This window comes from Uranotaenia lowii, chromosome 2 (genome assembly GCF_029784155.1).
Source record: "Uranotaenia lowii strain MFRU-FL chromosome 2, ASM2978415v1, whole genome shotgun sequence".
Lineage (NCBI taxonomy): Eukaryota > Metazoa > Arthropoda > Insecta > Diptera > Culicidae > Uranotaenia > Uranotaenia lowii.
The window spans coordinates 86,435,063-86,452,003 of record NC_073692.1 but is presented as its reverse complement, the minus strand read 5'-3'; the positions used below and the strand labels follow the sequence as shown (position 1 = coordinate 86,452,003).

Genomic DNA, 16,941 nt, shown 5'->3' with positions numbered 1-16,941 from the left:
ACTATTCTTAAGATTAATTTTTTGCTTAAATGGCAAACAGGCAAGATTTCATAAAAAATTTTATATCCATTTCAAAATAAAAATCTGAATCTATGAAAAGCATTTTAAAATGACAGACTTTGCTTTCTAGAACTTTTCATGTTTTCATTAAATGTTTTTGCCAAGTTTTTATAAATCAATAAGTTTTCTGACTTAGTTAAGTAGGCTTTTTATATTTTTTCATTCTCATCCTTCAGTTTCATAATTTTCAAATAACAGTCAACACCTTTAAGATTAAAATATTTTGAAAACAAAATGTATGACGTCAAATATCGTCTCTGGGGTACAGACTAGGTTTGGTTCCTACAAGGACCAAGGAATATTTTTCATCCAAAGTTTTATTTTTTGGAACTTTCAGTACATCTCTGGAGATCTTTGTATGGAAAATTTTGTTTCCCCATATACATTTCCATACAAATTTAAAACTCATTGCTCTAATTGAGGACTGGATGGATCGCTTCCAAAAATGTTATTGCTATTCCAGGCAATAAAAAAAACCAAAAAAGTAATGGGAGGTTGAAAATTAAAGAATTTCTCATACAAATTTAAAACTCATTGTGCTTATTGAGAACTGGATGGATCGCTTCCAAAAGATTTATTGATTTTCCTGGCAGTAAAAACTACCAAAAAAGTTATGGGAAGTGTAAAGTTTAGGAATTTCAAATTTCCATGCGAAGCTTGCAGGGGTCTATTGCTTAATTTTATCTGGGTTTGCCGGATTTGCAGATATTAAATACCAAACTTGTCCGGATTTATTCACCTTATTTGGCAGATCGCACGAAAAAAAAACGAATTGTGTTGAATTTTTTAAATCTATGCCTCCAAAACGAAATTTTAAGGCAAGTTCTATAAAAATTATCAGAAAAAGTTTTCTGGAAGCCTTTTACACAATTAAAAATCTGTCGATAATTTTTTATTAGAATATTTTTTTTTCGTTTTTTCGTTGCTGCGGAATTTAAGTCCAGAAAATAGAAGGAAGTATGGATTTTTATACAGTAAGTCAGACAGCACTACAAAACACTAAAATCAAAAATTTACCACAAAACATTGTAACAGACACAAATGACAGCTTTACCCGATCATCCGAATCAAACCTGATAAGAAATGTTACACATTTTAGGTAAGAATCCGTTAATTTTGTGAAGACATTTTAAAATTTGGCTTAAACACAATAAACATTTCAGTCCCTTATGACTATCCTATATGGATTGAAACGTTGGAATGTAAGGTAAAAAGTCGTTTTTGCTATTCGAACAGACTGAAAGCCGAAAAAATCAGCTTAAATTCAAGTAACAGTCGTTAAAAAATATCGTAGAACACTGTTTCAAAATGTAGGTGAGGGTGGACGCAAAAATCAACATTCAAAATCAAATTAAGGACATATTAGCACCAACATGTGAAAAGGGTATAAAAGCACAAGTAAACAAAACCCGTTTCCAGTAGATTCAATTAGCTAGTTTTCGTAAGATTTATAATGCAGTTTGAGCAAAGGATCTGAAAATTTAGAGTAATAAAATGACATTATCCTGACACAAATTGTTTTATACACCTTTTACTCCAGAACGAAGCGAACGGTCTTGCTGCAAAACATTAAAAGGGGAAGAATACGGAAAGATATTCACTCACTCTAGAGGAATCATAAGCGTTGGTAAAAAAATAGGGGAAATTTTATCTCCATCTTACTCACACATATGAGACATACAGTAAAAAGCAAAGGGTGTGTATAAAACATTCAGACGAAATTCACAAAAATACCCCAGCTAGGTTCTATAAACAGTTGCGAACTATTTTTCCATGATAATTTCCTCGTATCAATAAAAACACATTTAGGATGATCCTAAGCACCGTTTTGACCATATAAACCTGGAAGATTCCATGTGAATTTGAATTAGCGATTGAAGAAAGGTAGCAAAATATTCAGACACGTTTTCCTCGAAACATCATAAAAGAACATAGACTCTTTCTACGTTTTGGTGCTGATTTGGTAAATTTTCAGCTATATCGTACATAATAAAAGGTAGCGCCGATGTGGTCTAGCGGATAGGCTGGTACGAGTCTGGTCTTGGTATGCCAGGCGTACTCGGTTCGATTCCCGGTATCGGCAAGAAAACTTTTGGGTTCGAATCCCATAAGCGGCCGACAGGTAAGATGTATTTCCTCATATAACTGACTATATAATAAGAATGTTCAATCAGTTGCCAGCTGGCCAGGTATATACACGGATGCCGGAATACCTGTAAGTAAACTAGCCCACCTGATTGACTCGTTCTTCCAAAATAAACCTACATCAACACAAAACATTCATCCATAACAGTTCATACGAAGCCATGGGGTCCGGGTATGATGTACGCGTTGCATTGGAGATTTGTCGTACTTAATAATCTAAAGATTGCATGTGAGCACATACTTAGGCAGAAACTGCGGTGAATCCGTGCACCCATGGTGGATAACCAACATACATACATACATATCGTACATAATAAAAGGTGCATTAAAGATCTCAATATTCTAGTTTTTAGACATATTCAAATATTTAACGTCATTTTTGTGTTTGTTAACATTTTTGACATGGTTGCCATTTTCCTCATCTTAGATACACTCTGTGGTTAAGTATTCTAAAGTGTCACGGCACAAGAAATGTAGAAACATTTTTTCTGAACTTATTCTTTCCTTTTCAGTATTTAAAAATTTATGAAATAAATAAGCGCGAGGGGATAATTTTTAACACATCCCTACTGTTTATTTTGGAGGAAAAAAAATCAAAATTTCGAAAATTATGAGACTTTTTTTTCTTGGCAAAAATTGTGCATGGTCCGTTTTAGAAATTTGATTAATTAATTTCTCCTTCAATCTTTTTCATCATTATGTTAATTTTAAACCATCCCTTTAATATATTTCAAATTAAAAATTTTGACTTGATGTTGAACAGTTCAATAGCAAAAGTTTGAAGTTCTGTTAAATTACAGTTTTTTTTTTTTTGGTATTTTGACAACTTTTCCAGTTGATTTAATAATACGCAATGTTGCCTATGCTAATTCAAGTTTCTGAAAATCTAAACATTCAAATGTTTTCAAATTTTTTAACATATCTTTATAAATGTTTTCATCATTCCATTCGAATTTCAAAAATCTCATTACATTGGATAAATAAACTTATGTTTTTCCAAGTAAATAAGAAAATGCAGATTAAAAGTTACTCAGACAACAAGTAGCCGGGTTGTCTTAATTTTTATAAAAAAAAACTGTTCAAATTTTTACCATAGATTAATCAAATCTTTATTTCACCAAATCTTTTAACTGTTAACATTTTATTTTATGAGTGCTCAAAAATGTAACGATATCGAACATTGGTTAGGGTAGTAGAAACTTTTTTAAACATTTTTTTTTGTTTTTTATAGAGTTAAACGTTAATCCGAGTATTTTTTATTTTATTTACTCATAATTTATCAGATTGTCAGAGAAGTAAAGATCTTTTTTTTATGTTGAAAACAGACTTCTGAAGCTTATTCTATAATTGCAGGTTCAAATCCTACACAGTGGAGTCAGCAGTTTTATTGAAATTTTCTGAACAATTGATTTTTTCTAAAAAAAAATATGAAAATCTTACTTTTTCTGCTAGACCTTTCATTCAATAAAGCATTCATAACAGATTCACGAGAAAAACCAAAAGACTATTTAATTAAATTTTCTCAAAATTATATAACTCTTAAATTTTTTTTTGTTTTTGGATAGTTATAGTATAATTCATTATTAACATTTGTTTAATGTCATGTTTTTTATAGTTTGAATCATTCATAATTTTCAAAGGTTTTATAAAATTAGTAAGGTTCAGTAAAAGCCGAATTCTTTACTCTCAGACCTCAACTTGTCTTTGGTTTGAGAGCTGATTTAATTACAAACATTTATTTGCAATTCGAACATCGAACTCGCGGAAACTGAAAACAGGTCATTACGGTGTTTTCACTCGATTCAATTGAAAAGGTTCAATTACCCAAGCGTTCAATCGATCATAATTGTAGCCGATACACTGATTGATTAATTTTCCCACCCGGCGGGCTTCAACGTGTTGCTCAAACTCTTGCGGTTGATTTCCGGGGAAATAAGCGGAAGTGAAAAAACGATACCGTTAGTTTTATACTTTCATCGATTGCAATGCTATTTTTTTTCAAAAACAAACGCAAACGCGGAAAAACAAACTGAACATTTTCATCATATCGGATTTTTTTTTGTTTTTTTTTTATTTTACTTTCAGAGCTGCCCAACGCTTAGCTTCAGGCAGTTTGATCCAGCAACATCAGAATCTGCCACAATCCCAGCTTCAGCAGCAACAGAAGCATCACGCAAAAATGAATGCAGTAGAGACGATGGCAGACATTGGTGGATTTTGTGGAGCCATTCAACGAACTCCTCCGCCGGTTCCGGCTGGCCTTGCCCGACGTATGGCCAATCGAGAAGTTTTGGGACTGGGAAAGGTAAGTGGCATCGAGTGGGGGAAATTTGTCGGAATTTTTCCGGAACCAAAAATGTGGGGTGTTATAGATATAAATTGATTCTGAATTGAAAAAATACTTGAAAAATCTAATAATTAATAACATTATTTTTTGTCTTTATTTTAATTTAATCAACTTGGATAAACCTTAAATTTTTTTTTAAATTGGACATCAAAAGTAAAAAATAGTTTTCGACCACGAAACGAACGTGCTCTTTCAAGTCTTTGTATTCAATGAATTTTATCATTCACATCCAGCGGCGATGCCATGGAAAATGTATGACAATATTCCTGAACCCAAAGTTTATTCCCATGGCTGCAGTTGAAAAAATGAACCTGCCATTCTGCAACAACTTTTTTAACCCATAGCTTCATATGAACGAACATTCGGTCAGTGAGTTCTTGGAAGATCCCTGGCAGCTTTTCTAGTTCGCCTTGACCACAGGAAGGTCTTGCTTTTTTCCATCCTTCTTTCTTCTGCCCACACAAATATCCCATATCATTTTGTATGTTTCCTACCAAGTAAGTATGGTTTTGAATCGAATAAAGGCACAAAGTTGCCTCAATTGTCCCAAAACGACTACGGACTGGGAAAATATGTGACAAGCTGCCATGCTTCTTAGTCCCCCATAATAGAAGCCACTTCAGACTTTGTGTCAACTTTAAAAAGAAGCTTTAGCGTGCGGTGACGGGAGACCCCAGATTCCGGGTTTGACTGGAATTGATGTAATGAAGCTACAATGTAATGCAATGAATGATTTTTTTCCTGACTATATTTAAAGCTGAGTTTCAGAAAGTCACCTATTAGGTGACAGTTTTAAGATATCTATGGTACATTTTTTGTATTATATTTGAGATATCGCTGGCCAATTTATGTTAAAGTACAAATTTGTTGGTAAATTTAGTAAAAGGTTTGGTTTCAATTATTTTAGATTTTTTGGGCTTTTTTGTGAAAATTTGAAAATTTTTGTAACATTTTGAAATACGTTTATTCGTGTAAAATCAGTTTTTAGCATGGATTTTATTGGTTTTTTTGCGACGTTTTGTGACTGATTCATGAAATTTTTTTTTATGTTTTCTAAATCTAATTTGTACTTTTTTCACATTTATCACATTTTTTCCAATAAAAGAAATACCGTGTATTTGTGTCTGTTATGCAAATGCTAATTTTAAAACATTCTTGTGAATCTTGTCAAATTTTTGTGATATAAAAGTAAAATGTTTGTGTCTTCGATACAATCTTTTTCAAATATTCTTGCAAGAGCTCAAATGACTTTTAGTTTAATATTTGATATTCTTCTGTAGCTTTTGTTACATTTAAGTGAGTTTCTATTTGACATTTTTTTGGCACATTTAAGTAAATTTTTTGTGTCATTTTTGCCACAGTTTTTGTGAAGTTTTTGAACATTTTTATAACATTTTTGTGACATTTTGATTAAATTTCTTTGATAATTGATGACACTTTTAAGACATTTTTATGACACTTTTTTTTAAAGATTTTTGTGACAAGTTTTTGACACTTTTGTGACATTTTGAAGGCATTTTTGTTGCATTTTTTTTTTAATTTTTGTAAAATTTTTGTGAAATGTTTGAGACATTTTGGTGACATTTTTGTGCTATTTTCTGACATTAGGTGACATTTTTGTGAAATTTTCGTGCCATTTCTTGACATATTTTTGACATTTTGGAAAATTTTAATTTGCCATTTTAAAGATACTTTTAGGACAAATTTATGACAATTTTGTTACATTTTTGAAACATTTTCATGACAGTGCTATACATTTCTATGAAATATTTGTGAAATTATGTGACATTTTTGTGCCATTTTTGGGACTTTTTTTGAAATTTTTGAAACATTTTTGTGACATTTTTGTGACATTTGTGTGACATTTTTGTTAAATTTCTATGACAATTTATAAGATTTTGCTGATACTTTCATGACAATTTTGTGACATTTTTATATAGATTTTTGTGACAACTTAATGACATTTATGTGACATTTTTTTTGACATTTTGAAGACATTTTTGTTACATTTTTTTGAAAAACTTTTGTGATATTTTTGAGACATTTTTGTGCCCTTTTGGTGATATTTTTGTACCATTTGTGACATTGGATGACATTTTTGTGCCATTTTTGTGACATTTCTTGACATTTTTGTTACATTTTTGTGACATATTTATGTGCCATTTTTGAGACATTTTTGACACATTTTTTGACATTTTTGTTACATTTTTGTGACGTTTTTGTGACATTTTTGAAACATTTTCATGACAGTTCTATGACATTTTTTATGAAATTATATAAACTTTTGGGACATTTTTGTGACATTTGTGTGACATTTTTGTTACATTTTTGTGACATTTTTGAAACATTTTCATGACAGTTCTATGACATTTTTTATGAAATTATATAAACTTTTGGGACATTTTTGTGACATTTTTGTGACATTTGTTTGACATTTTTGTTAAATTTCTATGACAATTTAAAACATTTTGCTGATACTTTCATGACAATTTTGTGAAATTTTTAAATAGATTTTTGTGACAATTGAATGACATTGGTGTGACATTTGTGTGACATTTTGAAGACATTTTTGATGCATTTTTTTTTGAAAAACTTTTGATATATTTTTGTGCCATTTTGGTGATATTTTCTACCATTTTGTGACATTTGATGACATTTTTGTGCTATTTTTGTGACATTTCTTGACATTTTTGTTACATTCTTGTGACATTTTTATGTGCCATTCTTGAGACATTTTTGTGACATTTTTGTTACATTTTTGTGATATTTTTGTGACATTTTTTAAACATTTTCATGACAGTTCTATGAATTTTTTTATGAAATCATATAAGCTTTTGGAACATTTTTTGACATTTGTGTGATATTTTTGTTAAATTTCTATGACAATTTATAACATTTTGCTGATACTTTCATGACAATTTTGTGACATTTTTATATAGATTTTTGTGACAATTGAATGACATTTATGTGACATTTGTGTGACATTTTGAAGACAGTTTTGTTGCATTTTTTTCGAAAAACTTTTGATATATTTATAAGACATTTTTGTGACATTTTGGTGATACTTTTGTACCAATTTGTGACAGTTGATGATATTTTTGTGCCATTTGTGTGACATTTTGTGACATTTTTGTTACATTTTTGTTACATTTTTGTGAAATTTTTTATGTGACATTTTTGAGACATTTCCGTGACATTTTTGTGACGTTTTTTGACATTTTTGTTACTTTTTTGTGACATTTTTGAAACATTTTCATGACAGTTCTATGACATTTTTTATGACATTAAATAAATTTTGGGACAATTTTGTGACGTTTTTGTGACATTTTTACGATTCAATGACATTTTTGAGACATATTTATGAAATTTTTGTGATAGTTTTGTGACACTTTTGTGACTCTTTTGTGACTCTTTTGTGAAAGTTTTGTGACATTCTTGTGACATTTATGAGATATTTTTGGGACATTTTTGTGGCATTTTTGTGACATTTTGGTGACATTTTTTTGACATTTTTGTGACATTTTTGTGACATTTTGTGACATTTTTTGACAATTTTGAGACATTTTTGTGACATGATTGCGAAATTTTTATTACAATATTGTGTCATTTTTATGACATTTTTGAGATATTTTTGCGAATTTTTAATGACAATTTTATTAAAAATTTGTAATTGTTTCATGACATATACGTAATTTTTTTTACATTTTAAAACATTTTTTAACACATTTGTAAAAATCTTTTGACATTTTCGTTACATTTTTCGTGTTATTTTTGTGGCATTTCTACGACATTTTTACAAAGGTATTGTGGTTTGTTTGAAACATTTCTTTATATATTTGAGCTATTTTTTTTTATATTTGTGATATTTTTGTGATTTTTTTTTAAATTTTTGGAAAGTTTTTGTTACCATTTTATTGACAATTTTATGAAATTTTAATGACGATTAAATGACAGTTTCAAGACATTTTAGTAACATTTTTTTGATATTTTTTTGGCATTTTTGTGACATTTGATGACATTTTTTTGTGACATTTGATGACATTTTTATGCCCTTTGTGTGACATTTTTTGACATTTTTGATATATTTTTGTGACATTTTTGTGTGCCATTTTTGAGACATTTTCGTGACATTTTTACGACATTTTTTGACTTTATGTTACTTTTTTTGACATTTTTGAACATTCTCATGACAGTTCTAAGACATTTTTTATGAAAAAATATAAAAATTTTTGGGACATTTTTGTGACATTTTTGTAAAAATTTTGTGACATTTTTGTGATATTTTTGCAACAATTCTATGACATTTTTGAGACTTATTTATGATAATTTTGTGACACTTTTGTGACATTTTTATGACATTTTTGTCACATTTTTGTGACATTTTTGTGACATTTTGGTGACATTTTTGTGATATTTTTATGACAATTATATGACATTTTTTAAGATTTTCGTAACATTTTTATGACATTTTTTGAAATTTTTGTTACATTTTTGTGACAGTTTTATAAAAGTTTTTTTACATTTTCATGAAATTTTATGACATTTTTATGCCATTGTTGATTCACGTTTGTGACATTTTTGATTCACGTTTGTGACATTTTTGAGACATTTTTGAGATATTTTTGTGACATTTTTGTATCTTTTTTTGATTTTTTATTTTGATTTTTTGATTTGATTTTTTTGATAATCTTGTGACTTTTTTGTGACATTTTTGTGAAATTTTGTGACATTTTTCTGACATATTTTTGACAATTTTGTGACATTTTTGTGACATGATGACGAAATTTTTATTACAATATTGTGTCATTTTTATGACATTTTTGCGAATTTTTAATGACAACTTTAACAAAAATTTTTAAGTTTTTCATGACATATTCGTTAATTTTTTTAAATTTTAAAATTTTTTTACACACTGGTTAAAATCTTTTGACATTTAAGTTACATTTTTTGTGTTATTTTTGTTTCATTTCTACGACATTTTTACAAAGGTATTGTGGATTGTTTTCGAACACTTTTTTTATATATTTGAGGTATTTTTTGACATTTTTGTGACATTTTTGTGAATTTTTTAAAATTTTTGTAACGTTGTTGTTACCTATTTATTGATAATTTTTTAATATTTTCATGACAATTTAATGACATTTTTGAGACATTTTTGTAACATTTTTTTGATATTTTTTTGCATTTTTTTTGACATTTAATGACATTTTTGTGCCATTTGTGTGACATTTTTATGTGCCATTTTTGAGACATTTTCGAAACATTTTTGTGACATTTTTTTACTTTTTTGTTACTTTTTTGTGACATTTTTGAAACATTTTCATGACAGTTCTAAGACATTTTTTTATGAAATTATATAAATTTTTGGGACATTTTTGTGACATTTTTGTGATATTTTTACGACAATTCCTTGAAATTTTTGAGACATATTTATGAAATTTTTGTTACACTTTTGTAGCATTTTTATGACAATTTTGTGACATGTTTATAAAAGTTCTTTGACCTTTTTTTGAAATTTTATGACATTTTTGAGACGTTTTTGGAACATTTTTATTGCACGTTTGTGACATTTTTGAGACATTTTTAAGATATTTTTATGACAATTCTATGACTTTTTTGTGTCATCTCGTTACATTTTTGTGATATTTTTATGACATTTATTTTGACATTTTTGTTACATTTTTGTGTCTCTTCTATGACATTTTCTTGACAATTTTTTGACTCTTTTGTCACTTTTTTGTGACATTTTGTGACATTTTTTTTGACAGTTTTGAGACATTTTTGTTACATTATTGCGACATTTATATGACAATATTGTTTCAATATTCAGACATTTTTGTGAATTTTTTATGACAATTTTATCTTAAATTTATAATTTTTTGTTACATATTCGTTAATTTTTATTACATTTTGTAACATTTCTTCACACATTTGTAAAAATATTTTGACATTTTAGTAACATTTTTTGTGTCACTTTTGTGGCATTTCTAGGATGTTTTTACAAAGGTATTGTAGTTTTTTTTAAACATTTCTTTAAATAGTTGAAGTTATTTTTTGACATTTTTTGTTACATTTTTGTGAAATTTTTTAAAACTCTTGGGACATGTTTGTTACCTTTTTAATGACAATTTTATGACATTTTCATGACAATTCAATGACATTTATAAGACACTTTTATGACATTTTTCTTAAATTTTTTTGATATTTTTGTGGCATTATGTGACAATTTAATGACAGTTTTGTGACATTTAAGTGACGGGTTTTGTCGTTTTGGAATATTTCTGACATTTTTTTCACTTTTTTACAAGTTTGACATTTTTTTGAAATGTTTATGATATTTTTTGACATGTTTTTGACATTTTAGGGATTTTTAGTTCATTTTTCTGAAGTTTCATAACATATTTGTGACATTTTTGAGAATTTTTTAAATATTTTAATGTCATTGTAAATATATTATTTGTGAAAATTTTCAGACATTTTATGACGTTATTGTGCCATATATCTGACTATTTGGCGACATTTTCAGTGATATTTTTGTGACATTTTGTTGACAGTTTTTGACCTTTTAATGACGATTTGCGACATTTTTGTTTTATTTTGTGACATGGTTTTGAATTTCTTTGACTATTTTATGACATTATTGTCACAATTTAATGACATTTTTTGTTCCTTTTTTGTGAAAAATAAAATTTTTACCGAGATTGCTGCATCAACATTTTGTAAATTTTTAGTGGTCTGTTGAAGACATTTCAAGGTTTCTTCATATGAATATGTCATTTGTGTTAAAATAAAAATAAATTATGTAGATTTTTTTACAGTTTCGTTTTATTGCTGAGACATTTTAATTACATTTTTCATACGTTTTGTAGTGTTTCAAAGAACTGCTCAGAATGTCTTGAAAATTTTTCTGAGGGAGTTGAGATGTTTTTCTGACTTTTAAGAACATTTTGTGATATGTTTGATACATTCGTTTGTTATGATAATAATATTCCTGTCAAATTCCGTGTTTTTGGTGTGGTATTTTTATGATTGCTTTCTTAAAATTTTCGTCAATTTTGTCACATTTTAAATATATATTTTTTTGGGCATTTTTATACATTTATGTGAATTTTAAATATCGTTTCGAAAGTTTCTGAAACAATTTGAACATTTGTCATAATTACTGATATTATAAAGTCATTTTTTTTTTCAATTTTATATCATTTATGTCAAACTGTCATGATATTTTTGAGACTGTACAATTTTTGTTTCATTTGATAATTATTTTTCAATCTTTGATATGGAACTTTTTGTAACGATTCGTGAATTTTCTTTGAAGTTTTTCTATAATTTTAATGACTATATTGTAAATTTTTCATTTTCAAATTTAACAGTTTAAAGATTTCAATTAAAATATTTTATTGCCAGTTGATTTCAAATATTGTCACATTTTCTGGACAATAATTGCACAGTTATGTGACACTGAAAGCCAATTTCGATGAATTTTGTTTACTTTTTTGTATAATTTAAACAATGTCATAAAAATGTCATTCGTGTGTGAAAATTAGGTGATATTTTCAAGATACTTTGAAATTTCTACAACGTTTTCTGGAGATTTTTTTTGACAAACATTGATTGCCTTTGATGACACTTTTGTCACTTTTGTCATTATTGTCATTTTTGTCATTTTTGTAATTTTTGTAATTTTTTTCATTTTTGTCATTTTTGTCATTTTTGTCATTTTTGTCATTTTTGTCATTTTTGTCATTTTTGTCATTTTTGTCATTTTTGTCATTTTTGTCATTTTTGTCATTTTTGTCATTTTTGTCATTTTTGTCATTTTTGTCATTTTTGTCATTTTTGTCATTTTTGTCATTTTTGTCATTTTTGTCATTTTTGTCATTTTTGTCATTTTTGTCATTTTTGTCATTTTTGTCATTTTTGTCATTTTTGTCATTTTTGTCATTTTTGTCATTTTTGTCATTTTTGTCATTTTTGTCATTTTTGTCATTTTTGTCATTTTTGTCATTTTTGTCATTTTTGTCATTTTTGTAATTTTTGTAATTTTTGTCATTTTTGTCATTTTTGTCATTTTTGTCATTTTTGTCATTTTTGTCATTTTTGTCATTTTTTTCATTTTTGTCATTTTTGTCATTTTTGTCATTTTTGTCATTTTTGTCATTTTTGTCATTTTTGTCATTTTTGTCATTTTTGTCATTTTTGTCATTTTTGTTATTTTTGTCATTTTTGTCATTTTTGTCATTTTTGTCATTTTTGTCATTTTTGTCATTTTTGTCATTTTTGTCATTTTTGTCATTTTTGTCATTTTTGTCATTTTTGACATTTTTGTCATTTTTGTCATTTTTGTCATGTTTGTCATTTTTGTTATTTTTGTCATGTCAATGGCTCGAATTTTAAAATATTGCACACAAAGTTTACCGATCCATATTCTTCAAGCATTGTACCCGGATGCTGTTTTTTTTTTATTTTCCCCATGTTGTAATCCTCAAATATTGTCAACTGCAACCAATCGAGACAGGAAAGCGAACAAACCAATCAATTTGTAGCTGGGGACGAAAAACTAAGACGTTTTTCTTCCACCTGGATACCTGCCCAGGTTGACCTCAGGAGGAAACCAGTAAGAAGAAGCAAAGACTTAGTTGTCACAAAACGGCTGACAAAAGGTCCTTCAGTTGGGCAAAAGTTCGGTCACCGTCGTCGTTCTGTCTTTCAATTTTGTTGTTTTTTCCTCTCACTACAGTTGTGCTTCCATTCGACTTAGTGCAGAAATGTCATGACGTGGCACGTTCCACCCACACCTCCAAATGCGATCTGGTGGCCGGCTTGTTTGGTGGTTTGAGAGCCAAAGCTGTGTTTCTTGTTTCGTTACAATGGCAACTTGTAAAGCTAATTTCATGCTCCCCGGAACACGGGCTTCCCGGTCCGGCTTCAGTTGTCCTCCTGCCGGAAGAAGTAGCCTAGAACCCCAGCAGCAGTTGGAACCGGAAGACGTTTCCATGATGCCAGAAACAAACCGAATGCGACACGTTTCTCTAGCTGTAGAAACTTGAGCCCAGAAACTAGCTAACAGCAGAAACTCGTAGAAAAAGTTAAGTAAATATTGGTATAGTAGGAAGGTAACCAGCAAGTAAGCAAGGAGCCAACCCAATCAGCCAAAGTACAAGTGGAAAAGTTGGAAATGAAATGTGTTCTGGAACTGCTCCGTCAGATGGAAACTATGTGATACAATAAGCTCCTTTTTTCCTTCTGTTCTCTTACTCTCTCTCGATTTCTGCAGATACCGTATCGGAATACTAATAAATCCTGTAACAGGACATGTTGTAATTGAAAAATTGAATTTACATATTTCCAGTAATGGCAAATAAACGTTCAGAACACGGGAAGGGCAAATAGCACCAGGTTTAAATTTTTCATAATCGGGACTTTACTTGCGGTGGTGGCGCAGTCATCTAATGTCAAACCGATCAAAAATTTATGGCAGAAATCCTGAAAATTTAAAAAACAAATAGGAACCGACCAATTTACTGTACATCTTCACTGTAAAAGCAGTTAAAGAGCATAAAATATTATCTATATTATCTCACCGAAAGAATGTTTTTTTTGGGGGTCTCTAGAATCTGGTCAAATAATAACAGTGGGGTCAAACCATCATTCAGCAATCGATTTTAGGTTTTGAAACCAGAGTCGGATAAGCAACTTCTTAACACTTTTAAGTTTCACGTTACAACTTTATTTCCATATTCCATTTTCCTTCAAACAAATTGAATAAAAAGTGCTAGACCGAATGCTCCAATTCCATACTCATTAGCTTGATTTGGTCTGGCTAGACAGGTTAACAATGTGAAAGAGAGTGAGCAAAAACAATAAACATTCCGATGAAATCGAACCAGAAACACCAAAATTCACTCCAACAGTTACTGGAACACAATGAGACCGTGAGCAGGCCAGAACAGGAAAGCACTCCTCCTTGAAACACTGAAAAGTGAGCTGCTGGAAGTGCTTACAGAAAGCTAACGATCAATGAAAAGAACAAACTCGAACAAAACACCGTGGATGGCGGACGCCACCAAAAAAGCCAACCGGTAAATAGTCACTCAATTAAAGTTATTGTTATTGTCCGTTCGTATGTCTAAGTGCCGTTAGCAATCGGATTTATTGATCAGTCATTCCTAGTTTGAAACCTACTCGTTGATTTTGCTGAATTGAGAAGGAGGATATTTTGTAAAAATCAATGGAAAGTGGCTAATACCTTATCTAATAATTGGTTTAAATGTCAAAAAACTTTCATCTATATTCTACCAAATTTTTGAAGCAACGGTTAATTTTTTTTTCAATTTGTCATTTTCCCTTTTTTATGAATTTTTGACGTTTTTGTCATTTTTGACATTTTGGACATTTTTAACCTGTGTGACATTTTTGAAATTTTTGACATTTATGAAAGTTATGACATTTTTTTACCTTTTTGCAATATTTTAAAATTTTGACATTTTTGACATTTTTTTTTAATTTTTTAAAAATTTTAAATTTTTAAAATATATTAAATTTTTGACATTTTTGACATTTTTAACATTTTTGTCATTTTTGACATTTTTGCATTTTCGACATTTTTGACATTTTTGACATTTTTGACATTTTTGACATTTTTGACATTTTTGACATTTTTGACATTTTTGACATTTTTGACATTTTTGACATTTTTGACATTTTTGACATTTTTGACATTTTTGAATTTTGACATTTTTGACATTTTTGACATTTTTGACATTTTTGACATTTTTGACATTTTTGACATTTTTGACATTTTTGACATTTTTGACATTTTTGACATTTTTGACATTTTTGACATTTTTGACATTTTTGACATTTTTGACATTTTTGACATTTTTGACATTTTTGACATTTTTGACATTTTTGACATTTTTGACATTTTTGACATTTTTGACATTTTTGACATTTTTGACATTTTTGACTTTGACATTTTTGACATTTTTGACATTTTTGACATTTGACATTTTTGACATTTTTGACATTTTTGACATTTTGAATTTTGACATTTTTGACATTTTTGACATTTTTGACATTTTTGACATTTTTGACATTTTTGACATTTTTGACATTTTTGACATTTTTGACATTTTTGACATTTTTGACATTTTTGACATTTTTGACATTTTTGACATTTTTGACATTTTGACATTTTTGACATTTTTGACATTTTTGACATTTTTGACATTTTTGACATTTTTGACATTTTTGACATTTTTGACATTTTTGACATTTTTGACATTTTTGACATTTTTGACATTTTTGACATAATTTTTGACATTTTTGACATTTTTGACATTTTTGACATTTTTGACATTTTTGACATTTTTGACATTTTTGACATTTTTGACATTTTTGACATTTTTGACATTTTTGACATTTTTGCAATTTTGACATTTTTGACATTTTTGACATTTTTGACATTTTTGACATTTTTGACATTTTTGACATTTTTGACATTTTTGACATTTTTGACATTTTTGACATTTTTGACATTTTTGACATTTTTGACATTTTTGACATTTTTGACATTTTTGACATTTTTGACATTTTTTGACATTTTTGACATTTTTGACATTTTTACATTTTTGACATTTTTGACATTTTTGACATTTTTGACATTTTTGACATTTTTGACTATTTTTGACATTTTTGACATTTTTGACTTAGTTTTGATTTTTGACATTTTTGACATTTTTGACATTTTGACATTTTGACATTTTTGACATTTTTTACATTTTTTTACATTTTTTGACATTTTTTACATTTTTGAAATTTTTGACATTTTTGACAATTTTGACATTTTTGACATTTTTGACATTTTTGACATTTTTGACATTTTTGACATTTTTGACATTTTTGACATTTTTGACATTTTTGACATTTTTGACATTTTTGACTTTTTTGACATTTTTGACATTTTTTTACATTTTTGACTTTTTTGACATTTTTGACATTTTTGTTTTGACATTTTTGACATTTTTGACATTTTTGAATTTTTGACATTTTTTGACATTTTTGACATTTTTGACATTTTTGACATTTTTGACATTTTTGACATTTTTGACATTTTTGACATTTTTGACATTTTTGACATTTTTGACATTTTTGACATTTTTGACATTTTTGACATTTTTGACATTTTTGACATTTTTGACATTTTTGACATTTTTTGACATTTTTGACATTTTTGACATTTTTGACATTTTTGACATTTTTGAAATTTTTGACATTTTTGACATTTTTGACATTTTTGAATTTTTGACATTTTTGACATTTTTGACATTTTTGACATTTTTGACATTTTTGACATTTTTGACATTTTTGACATTTTTTGACATTTT

The 16,941-nt window shown here is 28.2% G+C and overlaps 1 protein-coding gene across 1 annotated transcript in view; it reads left to right on the top strand.

The window, feature by feature from the left end:
• LOC129741631 (uncharacterized) overlaps positions 1-16,941 on the top strand; it is a 409,801-nt gene that overhangs the window by 381,117 nt on the left and 11,743 nt on the right. Inside the window, exon 5 of the mRNA XM_055733371.1 lies at positions 4,291-4,510. Coding sequence (XP_055589346.1) covers positions 4,291-4,510 — 220 coding nt within the window. The remainder of the gene's footprint in view (positions 1-4,290; positions 4,511-16,941) is intronic.